The 25,327-nt window shown below is 54.7% G+C and overlaps 2 protein-coding genes across 3 annotated transcripts in view; one reads left to right on the plus strand and one right to left on the minus strand.

The window, feature by feature from the left end:
* LOC137150612 (butyrophilin subfamily 1 member A1-like) overlaps positions 1-25,327 on the minus strand; it is an 89,416-nt gene that overhangs the window by 12,439 nt on the left and 51,650 nt on the right. The window lies entirely within an intron of this gene.
* LOC137150614 (E3 ubiquitin-protein ligase TRIM39-like) lies at positions 10,566-23,981 on the plus strand. 2 transcript variants are annotated; one of them, XM_067544568.1, is made up of 7 exons: positions 10,566-11,019; positions 12,402-12,937; positions 15,464-15,559; positions 19,809-20,039; positions 20,582-20,604; positions 20,704-20,807; positions 23,243-23,981. In XM_067544568.1, the coding sequence occupies exons 2-7, from the start codon at positions 12,512-12,514 to the stop codon at positions 23,800-23,802; spliced, it is 1,440 nt and encodes a 479-aa protein (XP_067400669.1). In that variant the 5' UTR covers positions 10,566-11,019; positions 12,402-12,511; the 3' UTR covers positions 23,803-23,981. The 2 variants fall into 2 exon arrangements, with proteins under 2 accessions (XP_067400669.1, XP_067400670.1); XM_067544569.1 differs by lacking the exon at positions 10,566-11,019 and having other exon boundaries at positions 12,335-12,937.

Consider the following 25,327-nt stretch of genomic DNA (forward strand, 5'->3'; position numbering starts at 1 on the left):
GTGTATCAACCACCGTTACCCTGTGGGTGCCAGACACGAGTCAAGATCAATCCCAGCTGGTGAGTTTGGGGAGGATCAGAGCCATTGTTTGGCCCCAGGTCCACACAAAAAAGTTATAATAACTGTCACAGTGGCTGGATCATGTGTTATATGTGTAATGGAAGTTATGGATGTATATAATATATCTGGGGGCCCCTGATGTATATTCGGGAGCTCTGATTACTCCCTTCTACACCAGTCTCGCGTTGGGGGTGTCACACTGGCTGGATTTTGGAGGGAGCATTTATGATATTGTTTGACATCAGTATGTCAAAATCATAATAATTCATGTGAGATATGCCATGTCAGGTACTGTTAGAAAGGCTATGATATGCTAAGTAAGATGATAATACTTGTGTTCATGTGTTATATGTGTAATGGAAGTTATGGATACATTTAATATATCTGTGTTTCCAATTGTGCTGCCTGAGACATACCCCAGACAGGGTGATGGCAGAACAATAGCCTGCTTAATGGCCCATTGAGGCATTCACAGATGCAAGGGACCCAGGGGGAAAAGCCAGAGGTATACCTGATGAGTCACCAGGACTTGCCCATGTGACTCTGAACTCCATTTTGGTTCCAGTAAAATTCCACAAACAGCATGGCAGGGGCCAGAGGCTATATGAGGCAGAGGCCTGGGAATCCATTTTGTTCTTCAGTCGGGATTCAGCTTCAGCTACCAACCTACCTTTGGCTCAGCTCATCTACAACTAAACTGAAGCTGAGAAACAAAGGACTGAGACCCATCCAAGTACTGGATGTATCCCAGATGGACTATACAAGCCTGCAAACTCCTCAATCCTCTAAAAACTTCATGTATGTGGACTTTCAAATCATTTGTATGTATCCGATGGCTTTAATCCTTTAACATTTCTCTGATGGTTTCTTTCTTTCTTTTTATGATAAACCATTAGTTTTAGTTACTAAAGGATTGGCTGGCAGCGTGGTATTTTGGGTAAGATCCAAACTTCTATTGATCTGATACTGTGGCTGACTCCTTGGGGTCAGAGGGAACCTTTTTAGTAAAGAGCATAGAGTTTAAATAACTGGTCTCTTTACTGGACCTAGTGGCTGACTGGGAGCCGGAGACTGGAATGCAGTAAAGGGAGCTGTGTGTATTTATGTACTGGCTTCTTGATAACCAGTGTGGGGAATCACAAGCATAGTTTGTGGCTGGTTGGGAAGTCTGGCTTCAGTGCCACCCACCAGTGCTGGGAGAATCTGCTCTCCTTTTACAGCCTGCCCTGACCTTGGCATTTTCAGGTGGCTGCCCTAGGCATGGAAGGGTCACAGCCCCCTGCAGTTCACTGTGCTTTTCCCAGGAGGCCTGACTAAAGTCCAGCACACCTGTGCTTTGCTTTCCCTCCCAGGGCTATGAACAGTGTGTGCCAGCAGCTACCAGTAACCAAACGGCTCTTCAAAAGCAGAGAATATTAAAGGACAAAAGCCTGACAGAGAAAACATAAATGAATCAAAGGTCTGGACATGTCCTGCTTATAACAAAGATTCTCATCTGGCACATGGGACTCTCTGGTAGGTTCCAAAGTCTCTCAGTTCCTTCTCTAAGGGTTCGCCCCGTTGATTAACAGGTCATCGGTTTATAGTCCAAGATCCCAGGCTTCTGGTCAGTTTAAATCAAGGGTTTATACCAAAAATCTTTGTTCTCTTTGGCTTCTGGGACCCGGTCTGAACTAGTTCAAGCAATTTTCCCTAGGGGTGGTACTTCACTGGAGCTGTTACCTGTCCCAGAGGTAATTAGCCCCCATGGTTTATAGATAGTGGAGTAGATGGGATATTCCTCCCCCACGGCATAGATTACAGCCCTGAGCACACACAGATACACATAGCACATACAGATACTATTTATAAGGCAGATACAAAAATACACAGAACATTCATAACATTCATTCAGTAGTCCCCAAAATACCGAGTGTGGTTGCAGAGTCTGTCACACAGAGCTCACCTGTGAATGTTACACACTGTCCCTAGTATCTGTGAATAGGGCTCAACACTTCTCATGGGCACCCTGGTTGTAATGGATACTGGGGGGCCTGGTTCTCTGATACACTAAGGACATGTCATGCTGCTCCCTTGGGGGGGCCTCCCCGATGAGCGTAGGGACTGTGTAAGGACTCGCAAAGTGTACAGATGTGAACATAGATCATCATCACTATGCAGGTGAAGTCAGAGGTCAGATAATGGAGAGGGAGAAAGAGGCAGATAGAAAAGAGCAGAGACTGGGGGTGTGTCTCAGGGCAGAGATTCAGCATCAGGAGACACAGAGAGAGCTGGTTAAATTGGCAGGTTGGAAACCCCAGCAGGAGGGAACCACAGAGCCTGAGTAGCTGGGGATGGTGAGGGTCACCATAAGGGCTTCATCAAGGGCACAGAATGAAGAAGCCGGCAAATGTCCTCACATCCTTATCGTGAGATGAGGTTTAGCTCTGAGCCCTAATCAGACGTGTCCAGTGCAGCAGGAAGGACTTGTGGGTTGTCACTTGGTAACTGGAGAGTCTGGGATTCAGGACTCGTTCGTGGCTGCAGAGTCTGATTTGGGACGTGCTGGTCTGGCAGTGCGGTGTGTGGGGAAATTGGGAAATGTCCTTTTAAATAGTTTGTGAGCCCTGCCGTGGCGCTCGCTGGGTTCTGTGTTTTAGGAGCTGCCAGGACCCAGCCAGAGCCGTAGGATGGTGTCGTGTCCAGGCCTGACAACGTTGTGTGTAGCTAGTAACCATGGTTCCTGGGGACCCAGCTGTGCCCTGTGGTGTCTCCATGTGGCCGGTTGCTGTGTAAAGAGCAAAGCCACAGCAGGCGGGTGGAGCAGAGGCGGGTTATCAGACCAGGCCGTGACGCGAGGGGGACGGTGATGACCAGCAATAGCAACGGGCAGCAAACCCAGCGAGGGGCCGGAGCTCCTACCTGACGCCAGCCTGTGAGCCTGCAGAGCGAGGCAGAGAGCGAGGTAGCCGGGCAGAGCGGAGCTCACTGTGCAGCCGGGGGAGAACGAGGGAACCTTCCCCCTCATCGCAGCTTGGCCTGGGGAAGAGGAGAAATAACAAACCAGACGGCGAGTGAGTGTGACGCAGGGACAGGGACACGGGCAGTGGGGAGGAGGGAACAAGCCTCACTGCTGCCGAACACACACCGGCAGGGAAGGGATTTCCCCCATCGGCCTCGTCTGCCCTGGCTCGGAGCTGGTTCGATGTCGCTGTGGCTAAAACCCCAGAGCTGCCGGCAGCCGTTCCACACCACGCGCACACCACGGCTGGCACCTGTGGGGCTGTCTGCTCTGTTTAGATCAGTGGCTCCCAACCTTTTTCACTCGAGGGCCACAAATATCATTTTTACAACCATGAAGGGCCACCCGTCGATCAACTCATAAACAATGTGTTGCCGCACACACCATTACGGACTGCAAATCACTACATAGTTACAGGAAACGTTTTGATGCTACTGTCACGCTGGCTAGATCAATGGCGGGGGAGCATTTATCATATTGGTTAACATCAGTGTGTCAAAATCATAATAATTCGTGTAAGATATGCCATGTCAGGTACTGTTAGAAAGGTTATAATGTGCTAAGTAAGATGATGATGTGTATGTTCCTGTGATATATCTGTAATGGAAGTTATGGATGTATTTGATATATCTGTATTTCAAACTGTGCTGTCTGAGACACACCCTAGACAGGGTGGCGGCAGAACAATAGCCTGCTTACTAGCCCATCGAGACATCCACAGATGCAAGGGGCCTGGGAAAGAAACTGGAGACATACCTGATGAGTCACCAGGATTTACTCATGTGACTCTGGACTCCATTTTAGTTCCTGTAAAATTCCACAAACAGCATGGCCAGGGCCAGAGGGTATATAAGGCAGTGGCTTGGGAATCCATTTTTGTCTTCAGTCCTGTTCAGCTTCAGCCACCTACCTACCTCTGGATCAATTCATCTGCAAATACTGGATGTACACCAGAGGGACCATACAAGCCTGCTAACTCCACAATTCTCCTAGAAACCTGAGTATATGGACTTTCAAATCATTTATACGTATCTGATTGCTTTAATCCTGTATCACTTCTCTTATAGTTTGTTTCTTTCTTTCTATAATAAACCTTTAGTTTTAGTTACTAAAGGATTGGCTGGCAGTGTGGTATTTTGGGTAAGATCCAAACTTCTATTGATCTGGTGCTGTGGCTGACCCTTTGGGGTCAGGAGAAACTTTTTGGTAAAGAGCATAGAGTTTAAATAACTGGTCTCTTTACTGGACCTAGTGGCTGATTGGGAGCCGGAGACTGGAATGCAGTAAAGGGGGCTGGCTGTGTGTATTTGTGTACAGGCTTCTTGATAACTGGTTTGGGGAATCAGAAGCACTGTGAGTGGCTGGTTGGGAAGCCTGACTTCAGTGTCACCCACCAGTGCTGGGAGAATCTGCTCTTCTTTTACAGCCTGCCCTGACCTTGGCATTTTCAGGTGGCTGCGCTAGGCAGGGACGGGTTACAGCTACTGTGCTCATTTTTACATTCACTATTTTACAGCTACAACTTACTCACAGTACGTCACACACTCGCACACAAAGCACTAGTGTAGATGAGTGACTGTCACCACACACTGAAGCACATGGCCTGGCAGCTAAGTCATGGTGGGTGGTAAGGCACTGATTTGTAGAGTCCTGCCTCTCCTCAAGCATGGTGGGTCCTGGCTGCTCCACCAGCCGCGCCGCCCCCCCATCCCCAGCACCCACTGCAGCCAGACGGAAGGAGTTCAGTGCAGAGGCTGTCTCCCATCTGATCTCCCATCCCCCTGGCTGCAGCAGGGAAATTGCACGTGTCCTGTAGCCCCTTGCGCTCCACCTGGGTAACTAAGCAGCGGCTCCCTTCTGCAGCCAGGGGGACGGGAAATCACTGCAACAGCCAGGGGGAGGGGTGTGCTGATCTCTCGTCCCTTTGGCGGTAGCAAGGAGCCTGCACCGGTCTTGTAGCCCCGCGGCAACACGCTCCACCTGAGTCCTTAGATGGCGGCTCCCTTCTGCAGCCAGCAGGAGGGGAGTGTCGGGCCTCTTTGAAAAACTCTATGGGCCACTTTTGACCCTCAGCGCTGAGAGACACAGAGCTTTAGGTAACGTGTTATGCTGTGTCTACACTGGAAACGCTCCAGCATCACAGCTGCTTTCACCTCATTGAGGATTTTGTTGTGTTACTCCACTGAAGACCCATCGATCAGAATATCGTCCATGAAAGCTACAATTCCATTGTGCTCATTAACAGTTCTGCAATCTGTCTTTGGGGAATACCAGCTGCACCGGTAATGCCAAAAGACAATCTTCCAAAGCAAAATCTCCCCCAGGGTTTGAGACACGTCAGCTGAGCACTTTCTTTGGCAAAAGGAATTTGCCAGAATTGGCTCAAGGCCTCCACGTTGGAGAACACTGCAGCGCAGCTCCTTCCACTTTGTATCCTCCCGACACTGGGAGGAAATCATCCCATTTTTCTCTCACAACTGCTTCATTAAGCCTGTTAAGATCCACGGAGATTTGTATCATCCTCTTTTTCTTTATAACTGGGATCTTTGGGGAACATCTGTCAGGATCCTGACAAGGGCAGTCAGGACCCAGGGTCAGAGCAGGGTCAAACCTGAGGCTGGGAGTGGCAGAGGAGTTTGTAGTCAGGTTCCCGGCCAGGGTCGATACCAAGGTTCAGAATCCAACTCAGGTTTCAGGGTCCGGATCAGAAGGTGAAGCCAAAATTAAGCTGAGGTTGAAGCCAGGAGTCCCAGATGCCTCAGTAGGGAACGTAAGCAAGTTGACGGGAGATACTCAAGCTACAGAATGTAACTTGCATATCTCCCGTCGATGGCTGCCGGCAGTGCAGACCAGGCCTAGGGCTTAGGTCAGCTAAATCACATCCTGAGCGATGTAGCTGGGCTGACCTAACTTTCTGGTTCAGACCAGCCCTTAGAGTCACTCAGGGCTCATGCTGCACCCAGGCGTGCGACCCCTGCCAGGCTGTGCGGTGATGTAACGTCCTCCCAGGAAACAGACTGTGCCTGTGACTTTCCCTAGACTGGGACAGCTGCCAGGGCCAGCGTTGCCCCAGAGAGGCCAGCATTGGCCAGGAAGGGAGCCCGATTAGGGCTCCAGGATGCAGATTCACGGCCTCCCCCAACACACACTCCAGAGCTCTGGGGGTTGGTGAAGCACCCCCTGCTCTGGAAGAAACATTGGCCCTGCAGACTCAGGTGGGGCTGGGAAGGATTCACTGGACCAAGGTTTTTCTCTTCTTGTCTTTCACCCCCTCATTCTTGAACTTCAGGTTAGTGATTTACCAACAAAGGTGATGATGGGGGAGAAAGAAACACAAACAAATACAAACCCCTCCCCCGCCTCACATCATCATCACAAGAAGAAAACTACACCCAGTGATTGCTGGCCAAGTAGCATCTAACATCACTGCAGAGAGCAGAGGAGTGAAAGAAAGGGCGGGAGGCCAGCGCTGCGCCAGCGTCCCGGTCTGTGTTCAAATGAACAGAGAAATCTCTGAATTTGCAGGACGTTTCCACAGCCAGGTTTATATCAGACTCAGGAGGTGCCAGTTTCTCCCTGACAATCCCTTCAGTGAGGCCCGTTGGTAGCAGCAGCTCATCTGCAGGACAAGTGCTGCGTGTCCGGACGCCTCAGCCAGAGCCGGGGAGCTGGGGACCCAGAGCCCAGAGCTCCCCTCCCGCTGAATCCTGGAAAGAAGCTTTGTTTGAAGCCGTGTCTGTCTCTTCCCGGGGCCCTCAGTGTCTCTAGCACCCCCGGCCCCTTCGCCACGGAGAGTTGGCGCCATCAGCCCCCATTTCACTTACCGAGGCTGCGGCACCCGTTCCGCCCAGGGAGTCACGAAGCCACAGGGTGAGACCAGACTCCTCACCATTACTTGTTACGTGTGACTCCATTAACCGGGCCCAGCGCCCGGCCCCCCTGCCGCTTCCACCCGCGTCAAAAAGGAGAAGGAAAGTACTGAACTAAACTAAAGTAACGGTTTCCTGTGTCTCTGGCTGACTGTGGCAGAGAGGAAACTCCTCTTAAAGAAACACCCCCAGACACAGGGCTGCAGGGACGGGCCTGGTCCTCTGGCAGGGACGGTTTGATGTGGGTGCCAGTGCAGGGGGTGTCACTGCCACCCCTGGAGCCTGCTCTGCCTGCTCTCCATGGATCACTATGTGCCCAATAATTCCCCTCTGCGCAGCACCAGTGAACACAGCTTTCTGCAGCTGAGAAAATAAAGCAGCACCAGCAAAAAGCACCACAAAGTTTTCACCCCCATGCACAGCCAGGGGGAGGGGCAGTGAGGAGTGTTGCGGGGAGGGGACAAGGGCTCCTGGGAGAGGGGCAGTGGCAAGAGATGCTGGGGGGGTGGTGGCAAGGGGCTCTGGGGGAGGGGCAGTAGAAGGGGGCACTGAGGAGAGGCAGGAGGGCTAAGGGCTGCTGGGCCGAGGGACGTTTGCAAGGAGGTCTCTGGCTCAGGGCGTTTGTCCAAGTGGCAGTGATGATGCAGCATTTCCTCCCTTCCCTGTTCTGGAAGGAGCTGGGGATGGTGCGAGGGGAACTCACCTGGTTTGTATGAATCCAGCCGGTTGGCTCAGAGCCCAGAAACTGAGGGTTTTGCATCTTTTGTGCTTTACACTCAAGTTACAGCCTGAAGGAATCACAGGGGCGCAGTGGGGCCAGGTGACCCTTTTACTAACTATACACAGCAGCACACGTGAGTCACACACTTTGGGTGACAGACACACACACTTGTCAGTTGAACAGTACAAGGCAGGAGGAATAAATTGTTTTGGTGGGGCCTGTAATTCAGGATCTCCTTGATCGAAAGACCCCAAGTTGGGATCACTAATGCTACCCCTTGCTCCCATGAGGGTATCAAATATGGGTGAAATTTCAGAGTAGACCATTTTGACCCACCTGACATCTGGGTTTAGAGCACTTTCAAGGGTTGACTTTACAGCACATACAATGGCGGGAATGGTAATGACCCAAGTTTAGGTCACTATTTCTGCACCCTCATGAGGCACATTCAAATTTCAAGCAGAACTAACCATGTCACATTTTCTTAGAAAAGTCAACCTGAAATCAGATGTTATGATGCAACTTTAACTAGATGGTGCTGGTGCACTGCTATGATGACCTGACAGCAGGAAGCAGGAATGTTGGAGATGCTCAATGTGCCCCAGTATCACAATAATCCTTGTAAATAATGTTCTTTAGTGGAGTTTTTGGTAAGTAATTTTCTAATTTTTAAAAAATAAACATTTTTTTTTGGTAATTGTAATATCCCAGATTTCATCACCAAGGTTTGAACCTTGATCTTACATCATTGCAACACAGCCCTTTCCCTGCTTGAAATAAAGAGCTAACTACAACACCTGGCAGCAGCAGTAGGCTGTTATCCTCAACACCATTCACCACTAGAAACAGTAGGTTACAAATGCATTTAGCCCCATATTACGACATCATAGTCAAGCAAAAGATTTGCAAGTTCTTTTTGAAAGGCAGCCTGGCTTGGTGTCTGCTAAACTTGGATCTGCCCTGTTAGAGCCGGGTTCCTTTGCTCTGCTTTGTAACTTCTCAGTGGGGTGTAAGACTTACTCAATCAGGAGGTGTTGCCAGGCTCTCCCTGGTGGGCCAGGACCACCATGATGGCCACAGAAATGGTGGGAAAAAGGACCCAGAGACACAGCCATTCTTTCTTAGAAATAGTCAAAGGACACTTTGGTATTAGAGTCACCAGAAATCAGATGTTATGATGCAACTTTAACTAGAGTGGTGCTGGTGCACTGCTATGATGACCTGACAGCAGGCAGCAGGAATGTTGCAGATGCTCACTCTGTCTGCCCCAGTATGTCCTTGTAAATAATCTTTAGTGGAGTTTTTGGTAAGTAATTTTCTTTTTTTTTTTGTAATTGTAAAATCCCAGATTTCATCACCAAGGTTTGAACCTTTATCTTACATCACTGCAACACAGCCCTTTCCCACTTGAAATAAAGAGCTAACTACAACACCTGGCAGCAGCAGTAGACTGTTATCCTCAACACATTCGCCACTAGAAACAGTAGGTTACATATGCATGGGTAGCTTACGGACATCATAGTCAAGCACAAAGATTTGCAAGTTCTTTTTGAAAGGCAGCCTGGCTTGGTGTCTGCTAAGACTTGGATCTGCCCTGTTAGAGCCGGGTTCCTTTGCTCCTGCTGTGTAACTTCTCAGTGGGGTGAAAGGTTTTTCAATCAGGAGGTGTTGCCAGGCTCTCCCTGGTGGGCCAGGACCATGTGATGGCCACAGCATGGTGGGAAAAAGGAACCCAGAGACACAGCAATTCTTTCAAAGGACACTTTGGTATTAGATCACCAGCTTTTATATTCAGTTGCTTTCAGCCCTGTTTCCCATACTCTGTCTGCCCCACGTGTGATCAAAGTCTTTTGCCTTTCTGGGAAGACCAAAATCTCTGGTGGGAGACAAGCCCAAGCCTGTGGGGCCAAACCCAGCACCTTCTTTTCAAGGTGCGGGTTCCCCTGGCACTCCTTGAGCAGCACAGCTCCTGCTGCTGCCTCTGGTTTTCAGAGCCCAGACTCCTCTCACCTCCTGCAGTTTTGTTTAAGAATTCCTAGTAGCAGAGCTCCCTTCCCTGCTCTGTCAGGGAGTGAATCCGGCTGGCCCACACCTGGCCTGAGGGAGTCACACTCTTTCTAAAGTGTGTTTCTTGGCAAGGTGAGCTCCTTCCTTCCTTCTCCCCCTGTGACACTTTACGCTGCCACATGAGAATTGTGCAAGGCACAGAATAACTAGCACCCGTCAGTAGTAGAGAGGAGTGCAGAATTTAAGGTCTCCTGATTCCAAACCCAGTGCACCTTCCACTAGGCCAAAGTGTAATGAGGAGGAAGCCGCCCGTCCATTCTGTCTGGTCCCAGCTGGACTGGGGGGGAGGTGGGATACACGGAAACGCTGAGGAGCTTGTCCAGGGCAGGTGGAAAGTCTGGTGATTTTTAGCAGCAAGCCTCTAACAAGCCCCACAGAGCGTAACAAATCCTGGTACTCAGGGCGTGTCTACACTGCAAACACTGCAGCGGCAGAGCTGTGCCACTGGAGCACTACAGTGAAGACGCTACCTACAGCCATGGGAAGGGTTCTCCCATCAGTGCAGTAAATCCACCTCCCCGAGAGGCAGTGGCTCTGTCAATGGGGGAATTCTCCATCCACCTAGCGCTGTCTGCACCGGGGTTAGGTTGGTTTAACTGTGTCTCTTTGGGCTGAGCAATGTAGTTATATCGGCCCAATTTCCTAGTGTAACCCCCAAGGAGATTCCCTAGATCCCTGGGGCTCTGTGTGGTGGTAGCTCAGGGAGGGGGAGTCAAGGCAGACCCAGAGTCTGCCCGGCAACCAATCGGGGTGGGGATGCCCCTGCCAGGGAGCTCAGGAGAGAGGAGAGACCAGTTTGGGGCAGTCTGGAGCCGGGGGAAAGGGGCAGGACTGGCTGGGTGGGAGCTGCTGAGCCCAGACCTGCATTCAGGGCTGCCCCTGAGAACTGGTCTCTGGGCACCGGAAAGCAAGACCCCTCAGCTTGAGCCCTTCCCGCTCCAAGGTGTCTCCCAGTTTGTAGAGCGTTGCTGGGAAAACTTCCCCCAGCAGGCGGAGTGAGCCCCCGGCTCCCTAGGAGGAGAGTCACCGCATGGCAAGCTCTGCTCTGGTTGCTAGGCTGGGGCTGCGGCCTGCGGTGAGTGTGCCGGGCGCTGGGGTGGGAGGCTGAAGTTTGGATCCTTGGTGTAGTTTTGTAACCTTCACCTTGAGCCCTGCACCCCTGGGTGTTGAGGGGAAATCCTGGGACCAGAAGCAGCCTGAGGCCCTGCATGGAGAGGATCCCTGCCAGCAGAGACCAGCCCCTCTGCAGGGACTGAGGAGTCCAGAGTCATCTCTGCACCTGAGGATCATTCCCGGAGCGTGTGAGTGCACCGTCTGTCAGTCAGTCAGGGAAACTGTTTGGGGAACCCCTACTCCCTGCACGGCGTCTGCAAGCCTGGGAATAAGGATTTGGGGGATTTTAATAATCTGCTGCCTATTAACCCTGCAGAGGGACTGACCACCTTACCCCAGTGGTGAGCTGTGGGGCTGTGCTGGACCCAGTCAGCCACACGGCTAAACCACTGCCCAGAAGATATTGTGGTCGCAGGTCATCCAGGGCCCCAACAAAGCACACGCACCAATGGGACACTAATTTTACAACTGCTACATCAGGTCATGTGACTGGGGAAATGCACAGTATGATCAGCATGGGCACTGGTGATCCTAAGAATCGTGTTTGACCCTGTTAGATTTATCTGCTGGTTAATACAAGGGCTGTGTGGAATAGATGGTGTGTGTCTGCGTTATTTCTTGGGAGTCTCCAACTATCTGGCAAGTTCGTAGGAGTTACCCTGGGCTTAGAATTTTCTTCCCAAGCTGCCCTGGTGACCCTGCCAGGAAGGAGCCAGAGAAGTGAAGGCACCAACAATTAAAGTTAAAGGGGGAAAAAAATAAAGCAGATACACACTGCTGAGTGGGTGGTGGGAATCCATAAGAACCCAGGCCTGTCCATCAAAACTGTAAGGTCCTGAATGAATTAAAGACAAAAGCGTCAGGAAGCCAAAGAATACAAACAACCAGACGTTTATTCACAGAACTCTAATCACTAAAAAGCAAGCGCGGCGGGACCCACAACGGACAGTGGACATCCCTTCCAGGTGCGGGACCCACAACAAAGAGTGGACATCCCTTCAGGTATTACCTGACTTCTTGGGAGCGCCCCCAGCGTCCTGGGTGGCGAGAATCCTTTCCACGGATGATCCGTTCCTGTCCGTGATGGCTCGGCTTAGGCTGGGTGCTTTGCCCTTTTATAGACCTTGTCCCCTGCTAGAACTTTCTGTCACCTTGTCAGTGTTTCTCCACTGCCGTTGAGATGGGGGGGTTTCCTGCCGTTGATTGAGGGGGAGGGGGAACTAACACAGGCCCAGTGCTCAGGGTTGATAAACAGGATGTCTACACCCGGCCTCCGCCAGCTCTTGACTTCCTCCTATGCAACAAGTGTCTGTGGTTACGCACCCGGCTCTGAGCCCCACAAAAACCTACACACAGACTGGCATTAAAGAAGGTAACAGGGTGGAGAGGGGCGCGACACTAGTGTAGACCAGCCCTTAGAGGCTGTTAACTCAGTCTGTTTGCCCTCCCACCCTTCTCCTTTGTACCATCTCTGGTTTTCCACCTCTCCCTTTCTCCCATTCATTTCCCATTCTCTCTTCTCTCCTCCTCTCACTCTTGGCACCTCCTCCTTCTTCGTTTCCGGTGTGAGTGAGAATAAATAGCTGATGTGCAGAAGACACCTCCCACTGTCAGCACCAGCCCGCACAGAGCCAGAGCAGAGGGAAGAGACCAGAATCGCAGACACTCAGTCCTGCTGCCATGGCCTCAGCCGCTCCAACACAGAAGATGCAGAAAGAAGCCACTTGCTCCATCTGCCTGGAGTATCTGACAGAGCCGGTGACCATAGACTGTGGGCACAACTTCTGCCGAGCCTGCATCACCCAGCTCTGTGAGCAAAGGGAGCCTGAATCAGGTACCAAGTTCCCCTGTCCCCAGTGCCGAGCGCTGTTCCAGAAGGGGAAACTCCGGCCCAACACGCAGCTGGCCAATATCGTAGAGGAACTGAAACAGCTGGGGTTAAAGCCAGGGAAAGCGCAGCAGGAGAATCTGTGTGAGACACACGAGGAGAAACTGAAACTGTTCTGTGAGGAGGATCAAACCCCCATCTGTGTGGTGTGTGATAAATCCAAGGAGCACCGCGCTCACACCGTGGTTCCCATCGAGGAGGCTGCCCAGGAGTACAGGGTAGGAGATGCTGTTTGTCTTTGTTAGTTAGAAACTCTCACAGGCACGTGATTTCCCCGCGTAATAACACTTAGCCAATATTTGCAAACCTGGGTGCCCAACGTCAGGCCTGATTTTGAGAGGCGCTGACTCCTGCAGGCCCGGCTGAAGTCACTGGGAATTGCAGGTAACACGGACTTCCTGCCTGACCCCGGGCAAGTCTAAACTCCAGAATTAAGCTGACCTGAGTTACGTTGCTGTACAGCCACCCCAGTCATTAAATTGCTTTTGCATGTCCACACCACACACCTGGGCTCGGTGGGGCACGTCTTCACCGAGAGCGCTGGCACCGATTGAACTGTCAGTGGGGGGTGTTGTGGGGCGGCATCTGAAAGGCAGCAGCAGTTGATATAAGCAATTGTCGACACTGACACTGCGCTGACCTAGCTACATTGATCTGAGCGCGACGCCTCTCACAGAGGTGGGGTCATTAATCGGTGCAGTGGGCGAGTTACAGCGGGGGAGCGACACTGTAGTGTAGACGCTGACGGAGTTAGGCTGCTGTGAGCTGCCTTACGTCGAGCTAGCTCTGTGGTGCAGACCAGGCCTCACACCTGTGGATGTGGAACTTTCTCACGCTGCTGGTGAAGGGCCTGCCCAGTATTGCCAGTTCTCATGATTTTATCACAAGTCTCAGGATTTGGTGCTTCCTTAGAGCCCCGGCTCCTGGAGACAATGGAGCAGGTGAGAATCTCACAGGACACGTTTTTACAGTAAGTTTCTAGCCCCTGCGGTTGGGGAGAAAAGCTTGAAAACGTGACCTGAGTGTCACCGAAGGGCTCAGAGACCAGACTGCACATGACACGTCTTGACATTTATTTTATCGACATTCCATGGTTCTGAAGCCAATCTCATGATTTCTGGGGCGTGGCTCATGAATGTTGCCAGCTGGGACGGTGACACCGGGGCCGGCTGTCGAATCAGCCATGAGAGCCTTTCTCCCAAGTGTTACAGTCACAGTTCAATATGCGCCGATGTGCCGCCCCATCACTGCTGGGCACCGCCGCAGATAGAGGCGGCTGGGGGCGGCCCCTCAGTTCACAGGACATCCGTATCCTACCACAGCTGTGTGGCAGGGACGAGCTGGCTCTGTGACCCTGCTAGGGACTGTGTCAGCTCCCCACCCCCTCCTAGCAGCTGGCAGACAGCGATTCCCTGCCCCCTCTCCAGGGGAGGGGCTGAGGGGTCTGCCAGGGGTTCCCTGCCCCAGCCCAGGGGAGCAGGGTGGGGAGAGAAATGGCTGCCAGCGACATTTCCTGCCCCAAGGGAAGCAGCTTCTCCAGTGACCCCAGACTGGCCAGGACTGTCTAGAACTGTTCTTCCGACTCCCCAGCCCCACTTCACTGCTCCTCTGCCCTGCGAGCGCTGAGCTGCTGGGCTCACTCGGGCTGTACAGGCTGCCCCCCTCCAGGATCCTGCCGGCCCCTGCCAGCTCCTCACTCGGTGCCTCCCCGCAGCAGCCCTGGGGAGCAGCCATGGCGCGGGAGGGAGCACCCTGGCCCTTGGCAGCAGCAGCCGGGGCCCTTGTGGGCAAAGATGAAGGGGAGAACTCCAGGGGGTGCAGAGGAAGGGGGAGAGTGATGTGGGGTGAACTTGGAGGGGCAGAGAAGGGGGAAGCTCATGATGGGGCAGTCTGGGGGGCTGGCCAGGGGAGCCGATCCGAGCCGGGCTGACAGGGCAGCAGCACATCCACGTGCAGTGTGATCTCGTCACACCCTCTGCCAGAGCGAAGGGGAGCCCTGGGTTATCCAAGCGCCGGAACAGTTCCTACGAGGGGGCCTTTGTATCCAGGCTTCACATGGCCCCTCTTCCTCCCTGACGTCCACACTGAACATTCGATGTCTGTGGGTTTGCACCAGTGTGAGGAGCTCAGCTATCGGGACTGGGGCCCAGGCAGATGGGAGCAGGATTTGGCCCATACACTTTGTCCGGCCGTGGTTAAAGTGGAGGAGTTTCTTTCCCTGGAGTCTCTCATGCCCACCGGCTGGAAGGATCATCTTCCAACTCCCAGAATATCCACCTCTGAGCTGCCATCTGTGACGGGGTCCCTGGGGTGCACCTGGACTGTGGGACCACAGAGCCCTTCAATCCCACCAGCCTGGGCTGTCCTCACACTGTGATCTGATGTCAAGTTCCAAGCCTCTGCCAGGCACTGCACATACACAGCCGTCCACAGGCAGGGACATGCCCGACTGAGTTACATGAACCATCTCCCAGCCACTCATGAGCCATCACTAGAGGGGGAAAGGAAGGGAAGGGAGGGCAGACCCTGTGCAGAGCGCTGCCGCTGGGGCTGAGTGAGAACTAGTGTTATCCCCGTGTCCTCTGCCTCTGCGCCCCACGGGTGCTCTGGGGCCTGCAGAGCTGCTCTGCCCCTTGTTTCCCTGGTACCCATCGATGGGGTATGAAATGCAGATGTTCCCAGTGCTCCCAGCAGTCGGAGATGCCGGCTGACAGGCCGTTTATCTGACACATTGTCCCTGCCAGGTGAAACTCCAGGCAGCCCTGAGCCCCCTCAGGCAGGAGCTGGACAAGGCTCTGAAGCTGGAATCCCAGGCCAGGGAGGAACCCGCGGCGTGGCAGGTGGGTGTCTGGGTTTATTCCTCCCCGGCCCTGCCTTCTGCTTCCTGTGGGGAAGGGGACGTGCAGCTTCAGGCCGAGGTTATGACCCTGCTCCGTGTGCCTGTGGCTGGGCCGTGGGATTTGGTTTAAGATGAAGGTTTAAGATGTTTACTCTGAGTCTACACTAGGGAAATGGGTGGAGTTTGGGGGGGATGGGGAGGCAATGACCCCCACATTTATGATGATTTTTTTAACCCCTCACCCTCCACGCCACCCAGCGCTGCCCCTCCGTTGGGCGTCCCAGCCTCAGTGGTGAATTGAGGGAGGGGCCATGCCCCGGACACTGGCCTGGGGTCGGGGTCTAGTCGGGCCTTCGGGATAGTCACACCCCTGTGACATCCCTGGCAGCCGCGCCGACCGAACCCCTCTGCCTCCCGCACTGGGCTTAACGAGGCAGCCGTGGGCCAGGTCAGAGATACTGCCGGGAATGTCAGCGGGGGGCGGCTCATCTGAGGATGGCCTGTCCGACGCCTCCCCCAGGCCAGTGCCCGGGACCATGTCCCCCTCGGTACACCACTGCGGCCACCACCACCCGCACGATGAGAGTGGGGCAGAGCAGGAAATGGGCCCGCAGACCCCTCCCCTGCAGAGCAGTGCCACCGACAGGCAGGGGGAGGGGCGGACATGCTCCCCACGGGATGCCTTAACCTCCCTACTCCTGCCCTTCCCAAATTAAACATTCAAACTCCGCCTGTGACTAGGGGAGACATTGAGGCTGGGTCAGGGTTAGTGGAATTGAGCGCGTTAAACTGACCTATCCTGAACTGTGTTTTGTCGTCTAGACAAACCTTTAATGAGCACAGGCTGGGGCAGCCATTTGTCATTATCCGCTGCTGCTGCCATCGTGTGGACACGTCATTCAGCTGCAATTGTTACTGTGGTTTTAACTGTGTGTCTGTCTACAGCCGGGTAATGAACCATGGAGCAAAGTGTCTGCTCCAGTGACCTGCCTTTGCACAGTGACAATCCCCATCGGGAGCATGTGGCCTCTTGGATCATAGAAATGTGGGGTTGGACGGGACCTCGAGTTCTCCCTCCACGCAGCACTGACAAGGCCTTAGCTGGAGCCTGGGTCCGGTTCTGGGCACCGTGAGCTGCACTGGGGAAGATGGTTCTGGGCACCGTACTGCGGGGAAGATGTGGACAAAGAGGAGAAAGCCCAGAGGAGAGCAACAAAAATGATTAAAGGTTTAGAAAACACGACCTGCGAGGGGAGATTGAAGAAATTGGGTTTGTTTAGTCTGGAGAAGAGAAGACCGAGGGGGGACATTGTAACGGTCTTCAAGTACGTAAAAGGCTGTTATAAAGAGGAGGGCGATAGATTGTTCTCCTGAACCTCTGAGGACAAGAAGTGATGGCCTTAGACTGCAGCCAGGGAGGTTTAGGTTGGACATTAGGAAACCTTCCTAACTCTCAGGGGAGTTAAACACTGGAACACGTTACCTGGGGAGGTTGTGGAATCTCTGTCATTGAAGATCTTTAAGAGCAGGTTAGACAAACACCTGTCAGGGATGGTCTGGATAATACTTACTTAGTCCTGCCTCAGTGCAGGGGACCAGACTAGGTGATCTATCGAGGTCCCTTCCAGTCCTACATTTCTATGATTCTACGATCAAGTCCAGCCCCCTGCGCTGAGGAAGGACCAAGTAACCGTAGACCATCCCCGACAGGTGTTTGTCCAACCTGTTCTTACAACTTCCAGTGACGGGGATTGAACAACCTCCCTTGGAAGCCTGTTCCAGAGCTCAGTGACCCTGACAGGAAGCTTTCCCTAATACCTAAAGTTTTCTAAACCTTTCATCGCTTTTGTTGCTCTACGCTGGCCTCTCTCCAATTTGTTCACGTAAAGTGTGGCGCCCAGAATTGCACACCTTACACCAACTCCGAGCTCACCAGTGCTGGGTAGAGCAGGACAATTACCTCCCGTATCTTAGATACAACACTTCTGTTAATGATACTCGCTTTTCTTTGCAACTGCATCACTTTGTCGACTCATATTCAATTTGTGATCCAGTCTAAGCCCCAGATCCTTGTCAGCAGTACAATCCCCTCGGCAGTTACTCCCCATTTTGTAGTTGTGCATTTGATTTTTCCTTCCGAAGCAAAGTACTTTACACTGGTCTGTATCGAATTTCACCTTGCTGAATTCAGACCAATTCTCCAGTATGTCAAGGCTGTTTTGAATTCTAATCCTGCCCTCCAAAGTGCTGGCACAGTGTCCACTCCATTATCCAAGTCACTTAGGAAAGCTTCATTAGTACTGGCCCAGGACTGACCCCTGCAGGACCCCACTAGAGATGCCCTCCCAGTCTGGCCACGAACCATTGATAACTACTCTTGGAGTACCGTCTTCCAACCGGTTGTGCACCCACCTTTCAATGATTCCATCAGATGGCAGTTCCCCAGTTTAAGGAGGAGAATGTCATGTGGAACTAGGCCCCTTGTCCAGAGACCCCAGCAGAAGCGATGAGATGAGCAGCAGGTGTCCACTCTGCGTTGCAATGATTTACTGAAGCCAAATACTCAAGCCTGTGGGGCTAAAGACCAGCAGGTGAAGTCGTGTTTGAGCAGCACAGTGAGAGGCTGATTGCCAGAGAGGCTGGGCCCTAGTGGCCGGGTCTCCCATTGGCTTCAACTATTAACACCCAGCTCCTCGGAAAAGCCGGGCCATTATCAAGGTCCCCAGATATGGGTTGAGGCTGTTGGTGCAGGGAGATGACAGCCCCCATGAAGGATGCACCGTCCGTGTGTGAAGGGGGAGATGTGAGAAGATACGATAACGCTGCCCCACTCCAATTAGCTGTAACCCCACAGCTCCTGGGGGCAGGAGGGAAGGAGGCTGCAGGCCCACGGCTCTTGGCAGGGTCCAGGTCACATTCACAAAGCCTCAGGCAGGTGCCAACAGCCCTGCGGGCGCCATCTGGGGGCTCCCACGGCAGCTGGTGCCAGGGGACTGTCAGGGCTGAGCCCGAGGTGTCTGAGTGCCCCGAGGCTGCAGCGCTCCCAGGGGTGGGGGGTGGAGGTCTGGGGATGGGTCGGTGCCAAACCCCACTGGCAGGGGTGCTGGAGGGCTGCTCGGGGCTGGGGTTAGCCGGGGCGCAGGCAGGAGGCAGAAGTTACAGCGCTGACGCAGCTGCCTCTCGCTGGCTGCTCTGCAGCCCGGGAACCTTCAGGCACCGAGCACGGCCCCTCCCCCACCACACAGGGGAGCCGGACAGACGGACGGGTTAGAGCCCTGCCCAGGGAAGGGGAGGTGGGTCAGCACAGGGCAGAGGCTGGGGTGGGGGGGAAGGGCTGGGGCTCATGTACGGGGGTTACAGGGAGGAGGGCTCTTGGGGCAGGGGGACAGGGCAGCAGGAGGCTGATAAAGCCCCTGGCCACGTTGGCATCTCAGGGAGAGTAAGACGGACCTTCCCCAACTTCGCTGACACCCGGGTCACACGGGGGAGGGGCAGGCTCACCCCAGGGCCACCCAGCACCTCTCTGCTGAACTGTTGGGGGGCTAGCAAGGCCAGTGCAGAGCAGCCAGCCCCTCCCCCAGCCGGGATCGGCCCTGGCTCCACATCGTTACCGCTGGTCCTGTCAGAGGGCAGGTGGGGACACAGCTGGCATCAGCCACCCGCCGCTCTGTGCACCACGCTGGGTCCCTACACGCTGCGATCCCAGGGTCACTGGGCACATGGGCACGGGGCGCTCGGGCAGCCTGGGGCAGGCCACAGCCAGCTCTGACAGTCCCCTGGGTGCCCAACACCCACGTGAGCCCCGGGATGGCACCAAAGGGCTGTTAGCACCGGCCCTCGGCCCTGGGCATTGCAGCCCTGGGAGCAGATTGTCCCAGAACGAGCATCGCCCACATCCCGCTGGGACGGCTCCACTTGGTGTCTGAATGCCCGGAACTGGGCACCCAAATCCCCCCCAACGCCCTGTGCAGCCCCCTGTAAATCTCCACTGTTCCCTCGATTTCTCCCCCCTCCACTGCATCCATCCAGGCCACCCGCCATAGCATACTGCAGCTTTACAAACACCCCAGACATCCCCACTTTGGGACTGGCCGTATTAACTCTGAACTCAAACAAACCTTTATGATACGTTTTCCAAAGAAGTAAATATCCTGACAAACCTGACACTGATTTAATATCCCCTGCTCCATGGACAGAGCCCAGTCTGTGACTTAACATCTGGCTCACGTTTTCTCTGTTTGTTTCTCAAGAGGAAAGTAAAGAATAAGAGAGAGACGATTGCAGGTGAATTTAACAAACTGCACAAATTGCTGAGAGAGGAGGAGCAGCTGCTTCTGCAGAGACTGGAGGAGGAGGAGAGGGAGACTCTGCAGAGACTACAGGAAAATGTAACCAAACTGTCCCGGCAAAGCTCCTCTCTGCAGCAGCTGATCACAGAGATAGAGGAGAAGTGTCAGCAAACGGCTGCTGAGCTGCTGAAGGTGAGACACAGACGGCATCAAAATTCTTCATCCATCCAGAATTAAAAGCTCAGATCCATGGGTCTTGATTCCAGAACTGAAGAGTAAACGTGTTCTGTGGTTTTACAGACAAACAGAACATCCAGTTAAAAGCTCCATCAGTTCAAAACCAGTGCAGTGCGTGGGAGAGAGGAATTCTGACCATGGAGATCCAGTGAGGCCGGGGGCCATTAAATGGTTGATACAAAAATGATAATGGGCTAAACCCATCCCTGCTCTGCCTCCAGAGCACTGGGCCCAACAAGGTTTATAAACACAGATTGCGAGCTGTGTGATGATGGGATCGGGCCCCACAGGGGAGAATGTCTGTGGCTAAATTACTGTCTCACCTGCATACAATGAAAGCTGGTAATGCAAAATGACCTGTGAGCTTTTACCATAGACCAGTGAAACCCGGAAGGGTGGGTCTGTTTTCTAGATGAAAGGTTGATGCGCAGAGTGAAAATTCACTGTTTTCTGCACATGGTTTTAATTCAGAACATTGATTCTCTTTCTCCTTCCAGGATGTGAAAAGCACATTGACCAGGTATGTTTCCGATGTTCATTGCGCTTCTGTTATTGGGAGCAGCTCTGCAGTGATGTGTGTACAGAGCAGCTGAGTGATGATGGGACGTTTTCTTCATAGGAGTCAAAGTATGAAACTCCAGGAACCAGAAGCCATTTCTACTGAGCTGAAGAACGTGTTTAAAATTTCTCTTGACATGAAGGAAACGCTGAAGAGATTCTGGGGTGAGTGGAAACCACTGAGCCATTCAGCTGTGCTGTGCCTGGGGATGTGGACACAGCCTGGCACCCAGGACACACATGGACCCAGCGGACAGGCTGGGAGCTGTGATAGCTGGAGGCTGAGGCACTGAGGGCTGGGGAGTTTCCCGGCTATTTGCACCCACCTGATTGTCGCTCTGACATCCTGACCCCAGGGGTGTCACCGAGCCAGGTGCTGTCAGGCCTGGACTGGCCCATTGTGCCGGGTGCTGCACAGGCTGGTAATGGAGGATGCGTCTCTGCATCTCCCCTGGGACATGGGGGGCTGCGTCGTGTGGCCACCGCTCAGCATTGACACAGCCCCGTTAGCCAAGGCTGGCCGAGCTGGCTGAGCTGGGGGAGGGGCCGGCCTGGCTGCTGTGACCTGACATGGGCCATGTTTTACTGGAGAACAAACTGCCTCACACGGACCCTTCGTCTGCTCCGAGTGCAGCCCGGTGCGAGCTTGGCTCCATGGGGGCACGTGACTCCTGCCTTTGGGGAGGCTGGGCGGGGGGGCACCGGTGCTTGGACCGTGTCCCCATCCCCTGCTACACCCCCTCCCTGAGACCCCACCCACACTGCACCTCCGCTCTGCTCCAGGGCCCGCTCCTGCTCTGTCTCCTCCCCCAGGAGGCACAAGCTGTAGGTGGGGGTTTTCGGGGGAGGGGTCTCGAGACCCTCTCACCAAAGGCGCCTGGAGCTCGGCTTGTGCCTGGCCTTTGCGGGGGGTGGTGCAGAGGGGCCCCAGATGGAGACACAAGCGGGGACGCTCCAGACACTTGCCTTCCCGCTGTCCCAGGAGAGCCCCTGCGCTCAGCCCCTCTGGCACCATTTACAAGCCCTGCTGTGCCCCCAGCTCTCTCCTGCTGCAGCTGCCCGGGGAGCGGCTGTGCCCTGCAGCAGGGTCCCTCAGAGCACCGGGGCCGCCAGGCGGGGAGCGGGCACTTCCCTGATCCCTGAGCCCACCCTGGGCCTGTCTGGCTGGGTCAGGCAGAGGGTTTTGTAGAGACCCGGCTGGCTCCGTGCTGGGCCCTGGGTCACCCCCAGTTCAGCATCCAGCCAGCAGGGGGCTCCGTATCCCCAGGCACAGGGCAGGGGCAGCAGGAGGCCAGGGGAGAGGGGGCAAGCTCAGGGGGAGCCGGAGGCTGTGGGGCAGCGGGAGCAGCCAGGGAGCTGGGCCGGGGGGGCCGGGAGCTGGGCAGGAGGCACAAACACCCTGTGCTCAGCGCTCACTCCAGGTTCTCACTCTGGAGCTGGCTCCATTGGGGTCAGACACCGCGGTGAGGGGCCCACACAGCCAGACTGGAGAGGGAGGCTCTGTCCGCAGGGAGAGGGGCAGCAGCTCTGTTACATGGTGCCAGTGTCACAGAATTGCCATGGGGAGGCGCCCTGGGGCATCCCCTCAGCTGCCTCAGGGTGGCCTGCAAGCACCTTGCCTCAGTTTCCCCTCTTCAGCACTCCTGAAATTACTCAACACAGAGCAAAACATCTGAGACAAAAGTCCCCTGCTGGGGTTTACTTGGACTCTTCCCCTGGAACCCGCCCCTCCCTTTGCCCCCTGCCATCCTGGCAATTGCCCCTCCCCCCAACCACCCTCTGCACCCTGGAGCCCCCCATCACTTCACCCCCACACACCCTGTCAGCCGCTTCTTCCCTTTCCCCTCGCCTCCTATGGCTCCCACCCCTCCCCTCACCCCATCTGTGCCTCCCCTGATCCCCTCTTCCCTTGGGTCCGCCCTGTCTCTCGACTCCCCCCTGGCACCTGCCCCAGCCTGCGCTCTGCCCTCCGGTGATCACCCCTGCCCTAGACACCCCCGCTGCCCCCGGCTCATGTCTCATTCTGTGCCCCTGGTGCCTGCCCGTTCCCTCCCCCCCGCTCCTGGTGCCTGCACCACTCCTCCTTCCCCCACACTTGGCACCTGACCCTCTTCACTCCCCTCTGCTCCCTAGAGCCCACCCCCTCCTCAATCCCCTGCCCCTTGGAGCCCCCCATTGCCTCGCACCCCTCTGCCCCCTAGTGCCCTGCCCCTCCCTTGCTTCCCTGTGCCCCTGGGACCTGCCCCTCACTGCACCCCACTCTGTCCTCCTGGTGCCTGCTCCTTCCCTTCCCCCCACTGCCCTTGTGCCTGCCCCTCCCCTCTGCCCCTCCTCTGCCTCTGCCAGCATCAGCCTGTCCCCTCCCCTGTCCCTGGGCTGCCCTCCCCTGCCCTGCCCCCGCTGACACCTTCCCACCCCACCCCTCCCCTGCTCCTGCTCCCCTTCCCCTCAAGTTCGCTCCCAGGGGCAGAGGGGCCCTGACTCCCCTTAACGGGCAACAACCCTCCCCCCCCCAGCGATTAACAGGGACGCAGGTTAATTTCCCTTTGATCCCGTGACCAGCCCCTGCCCCGGCCCTGACTCTGTGACTCTCTCCCCAGTGGACGTGACTCTGGATCCAGACACGGCTCATCCCTGGCTCGTCCTGTCTGAGGATCGGAAATGTGTGAGAGACGGAGACACACGCCAGGATCTGCCTGACAATCCTGAGAGATTTGATACTTGGCCCTCTGTGCTGGGCGCTGAGGGGTTCCCGGGCGGGAGGTGTTACTGGGAGGTGGAGGTCGGAGACAAGACTGAGTGGGAACTGGGGGTTTGTAGGGAATCTGTGAGCAGGAAGGGGACGGTCACATACTCACCTGAGGATGGATACTGGGTCGTGTGGCTGAGGGATGGGGAATACAAGGCCCTCACCTCCCGCACAACCCCCCTCCCCGTGAGCGTCAGGCCCAGCCGGGTGGGGATTTTCCTGGACTATGAGGCGGGCGAGGTCTCATTTTACAATGTCACTGACAGGTCCTGGCTCTTCACTTTCACTGACACCTTCTCCGGGACGCTTCGCCCTTATTTCTATCCTGGTCTCAAAGCTGGGGGTAAAAACGCGGCTCCCCTGATCATCTGCCCGGTCCCAGCCCAGGCCGGAGGGAATCTCTGTCCCTGACAGCGACACCCGCGGCAGAGACTGTCCCCTCCCAGCGCTGAGCAGCCCCCAGGCCTGTTCCCAGGGGAGGGGCTAAAAGGCATCACCCGCCTGCCCCCCCACCCGCCCCTCAGTGCCCAGCACCAGGCCTGTCAGATGGGGAAGGGGAGAGGGGCAGAGAAGGGGGTTAGGAGCCAGTTGCTGGGTGCGTTGGGTGGGGTGATGCTGAGGGGGAGGGGAGGGGACTGCAGCAGCAGGAAGGGAAGAGCTCTGGGTAATGTAACAAGGGGGAGGAGGAAGAGCCCCTGGCAGAAATGGCGGGGGAGAGGGGTGGGGGGGAGCCCAGTGAGTGTGACAGGGCCAGTGAATGGAGGGGAAGGTCCTGGCATTTCCTGCCTGGGGGCAGGGGTGGGAGCGCCGGGGCCCTGCTGTACGGGCCGCTCTGTGCTGCAGCCTCAGCCTGTGAGGGGAGCTGGTCCCAGCGCGATGGGGGGAGGGTGGGGAGTGGGGAGAGCTGGGGGAGGGGATTCGGTAGCTTGGCCGGGGAAGGGGGGTGAGAGCCCAGCCCCAGAGTTGTGTGAGCGAGGGGCCAGGCTGGGTGAATGGGACCCGCTCACGGGAAGGAGCCCAGGCAGCATTTCCCACCTCCCCATGTGTTTGCCCCACCCCGGTGCAGTGCTCCAGGCACAGGGTGATCCCACTAGGGAATACGGACAGACAGCTCGTGTCTTCTGCTGCCCCATCACGGTTTACTGCCCCTCACCTTCCCCCTCCCCTGGCCCAGGGGTAGCAGATGGTGACGGACGGGGATCAGTCACTCCTGTGAGAATTTCTACCCCTGTGAAATCTCAATGTAACATGGAGATGAAGGGAAAAAAAGCGAGCTTGTTCTAATTTAGAAAATGTTATTGTTGTAACAAGGTGTAAGTACAAGACTATTTTAATTGCCATTTGAACAGTATTCCTCAGAAACAATGTTTAGAAATGGAATTATTTACATTGATTTTTATTTTTCCCACAAATCTACATTAAAGTTTAACTTCTCTAAATAGCATCCTTTGTGTTTCAGCTGTTTCATTTCAAGAAATGCAAAATATTTATCCTAGCAAAATAATTATTATCCTGTCAGCCGAGGTTGTTCAGTTACAATGTGCATGTGCCGCAAACATCACAACTACACACACGTGCAGCTGCTCTCGCTCCTTATTGTTTATGCTGGTTCCCTCTGGAAGGCAGGAAACATGCTCCCGCCTCCTGCAGGACTCGCACTGCACCTTTCAAAAGGAATAGGTGACAGAATGATGGGACAGAATTGATTAAGCAAAATATTTCAATTAACTCAATTAACTTCAATTAACACAAGATGCTATAATAATATTCCTAGAACTTCAGCTAGAATTAATAGGGTCCCTAGGCTGGGAGCTGGAGTAGTGAGTGGGCCTGGGTCTCCCCCTTTGCCACTGGGGAAGTAGCTAGACAGTAAACTGCACTTGCCACTGAGGGAAGTAGCTGGAGAAGGATTTCAGAGATGTCTCCTGGCAGTGGG

Source organism: Emydura macquarii, unplaced genomic scaffold, assembly GCF_026122565.2.
Source record: "Emydura macquarii macquarii isolate MOO-44397 ecotype Brisbane River unplaced genomic scaffold, CSIRO-AGI_Emac_v2 contig_977, whole genome shotgun sequence".
Lineage (NCBI taxonomy): Eukaryota > Metazoa > Chordata > Testudines > Chelidae > Emydura > Emydura macquarii.

Excerpts from the sequence above, each read along its gene's own strand:
- LOC137150614 (XM_067544568.1), top strand. The coding sequence starts at position 12,512 with ATGGCCTCAGCCGCTCCAACACAGAAGATGCAGAAAGAAGCCACTTGC. Across the intron at positions 12,938-15,463 it reads AGGCTGCCCAGGAGTACAGG|GTGAAACTCCAGGCAGCCCT; the intron begins GTAGGAGATGCT and ends TGTCCCTGCCAG. Across the intron at positions 20,040-20,581 it reads CGGCTGCTGAGCTGCTGAAG|GATGTGAAAAGCACATTGAC; the intron begins GTGAGACACAGA and ends TTCTCCTTCCAG.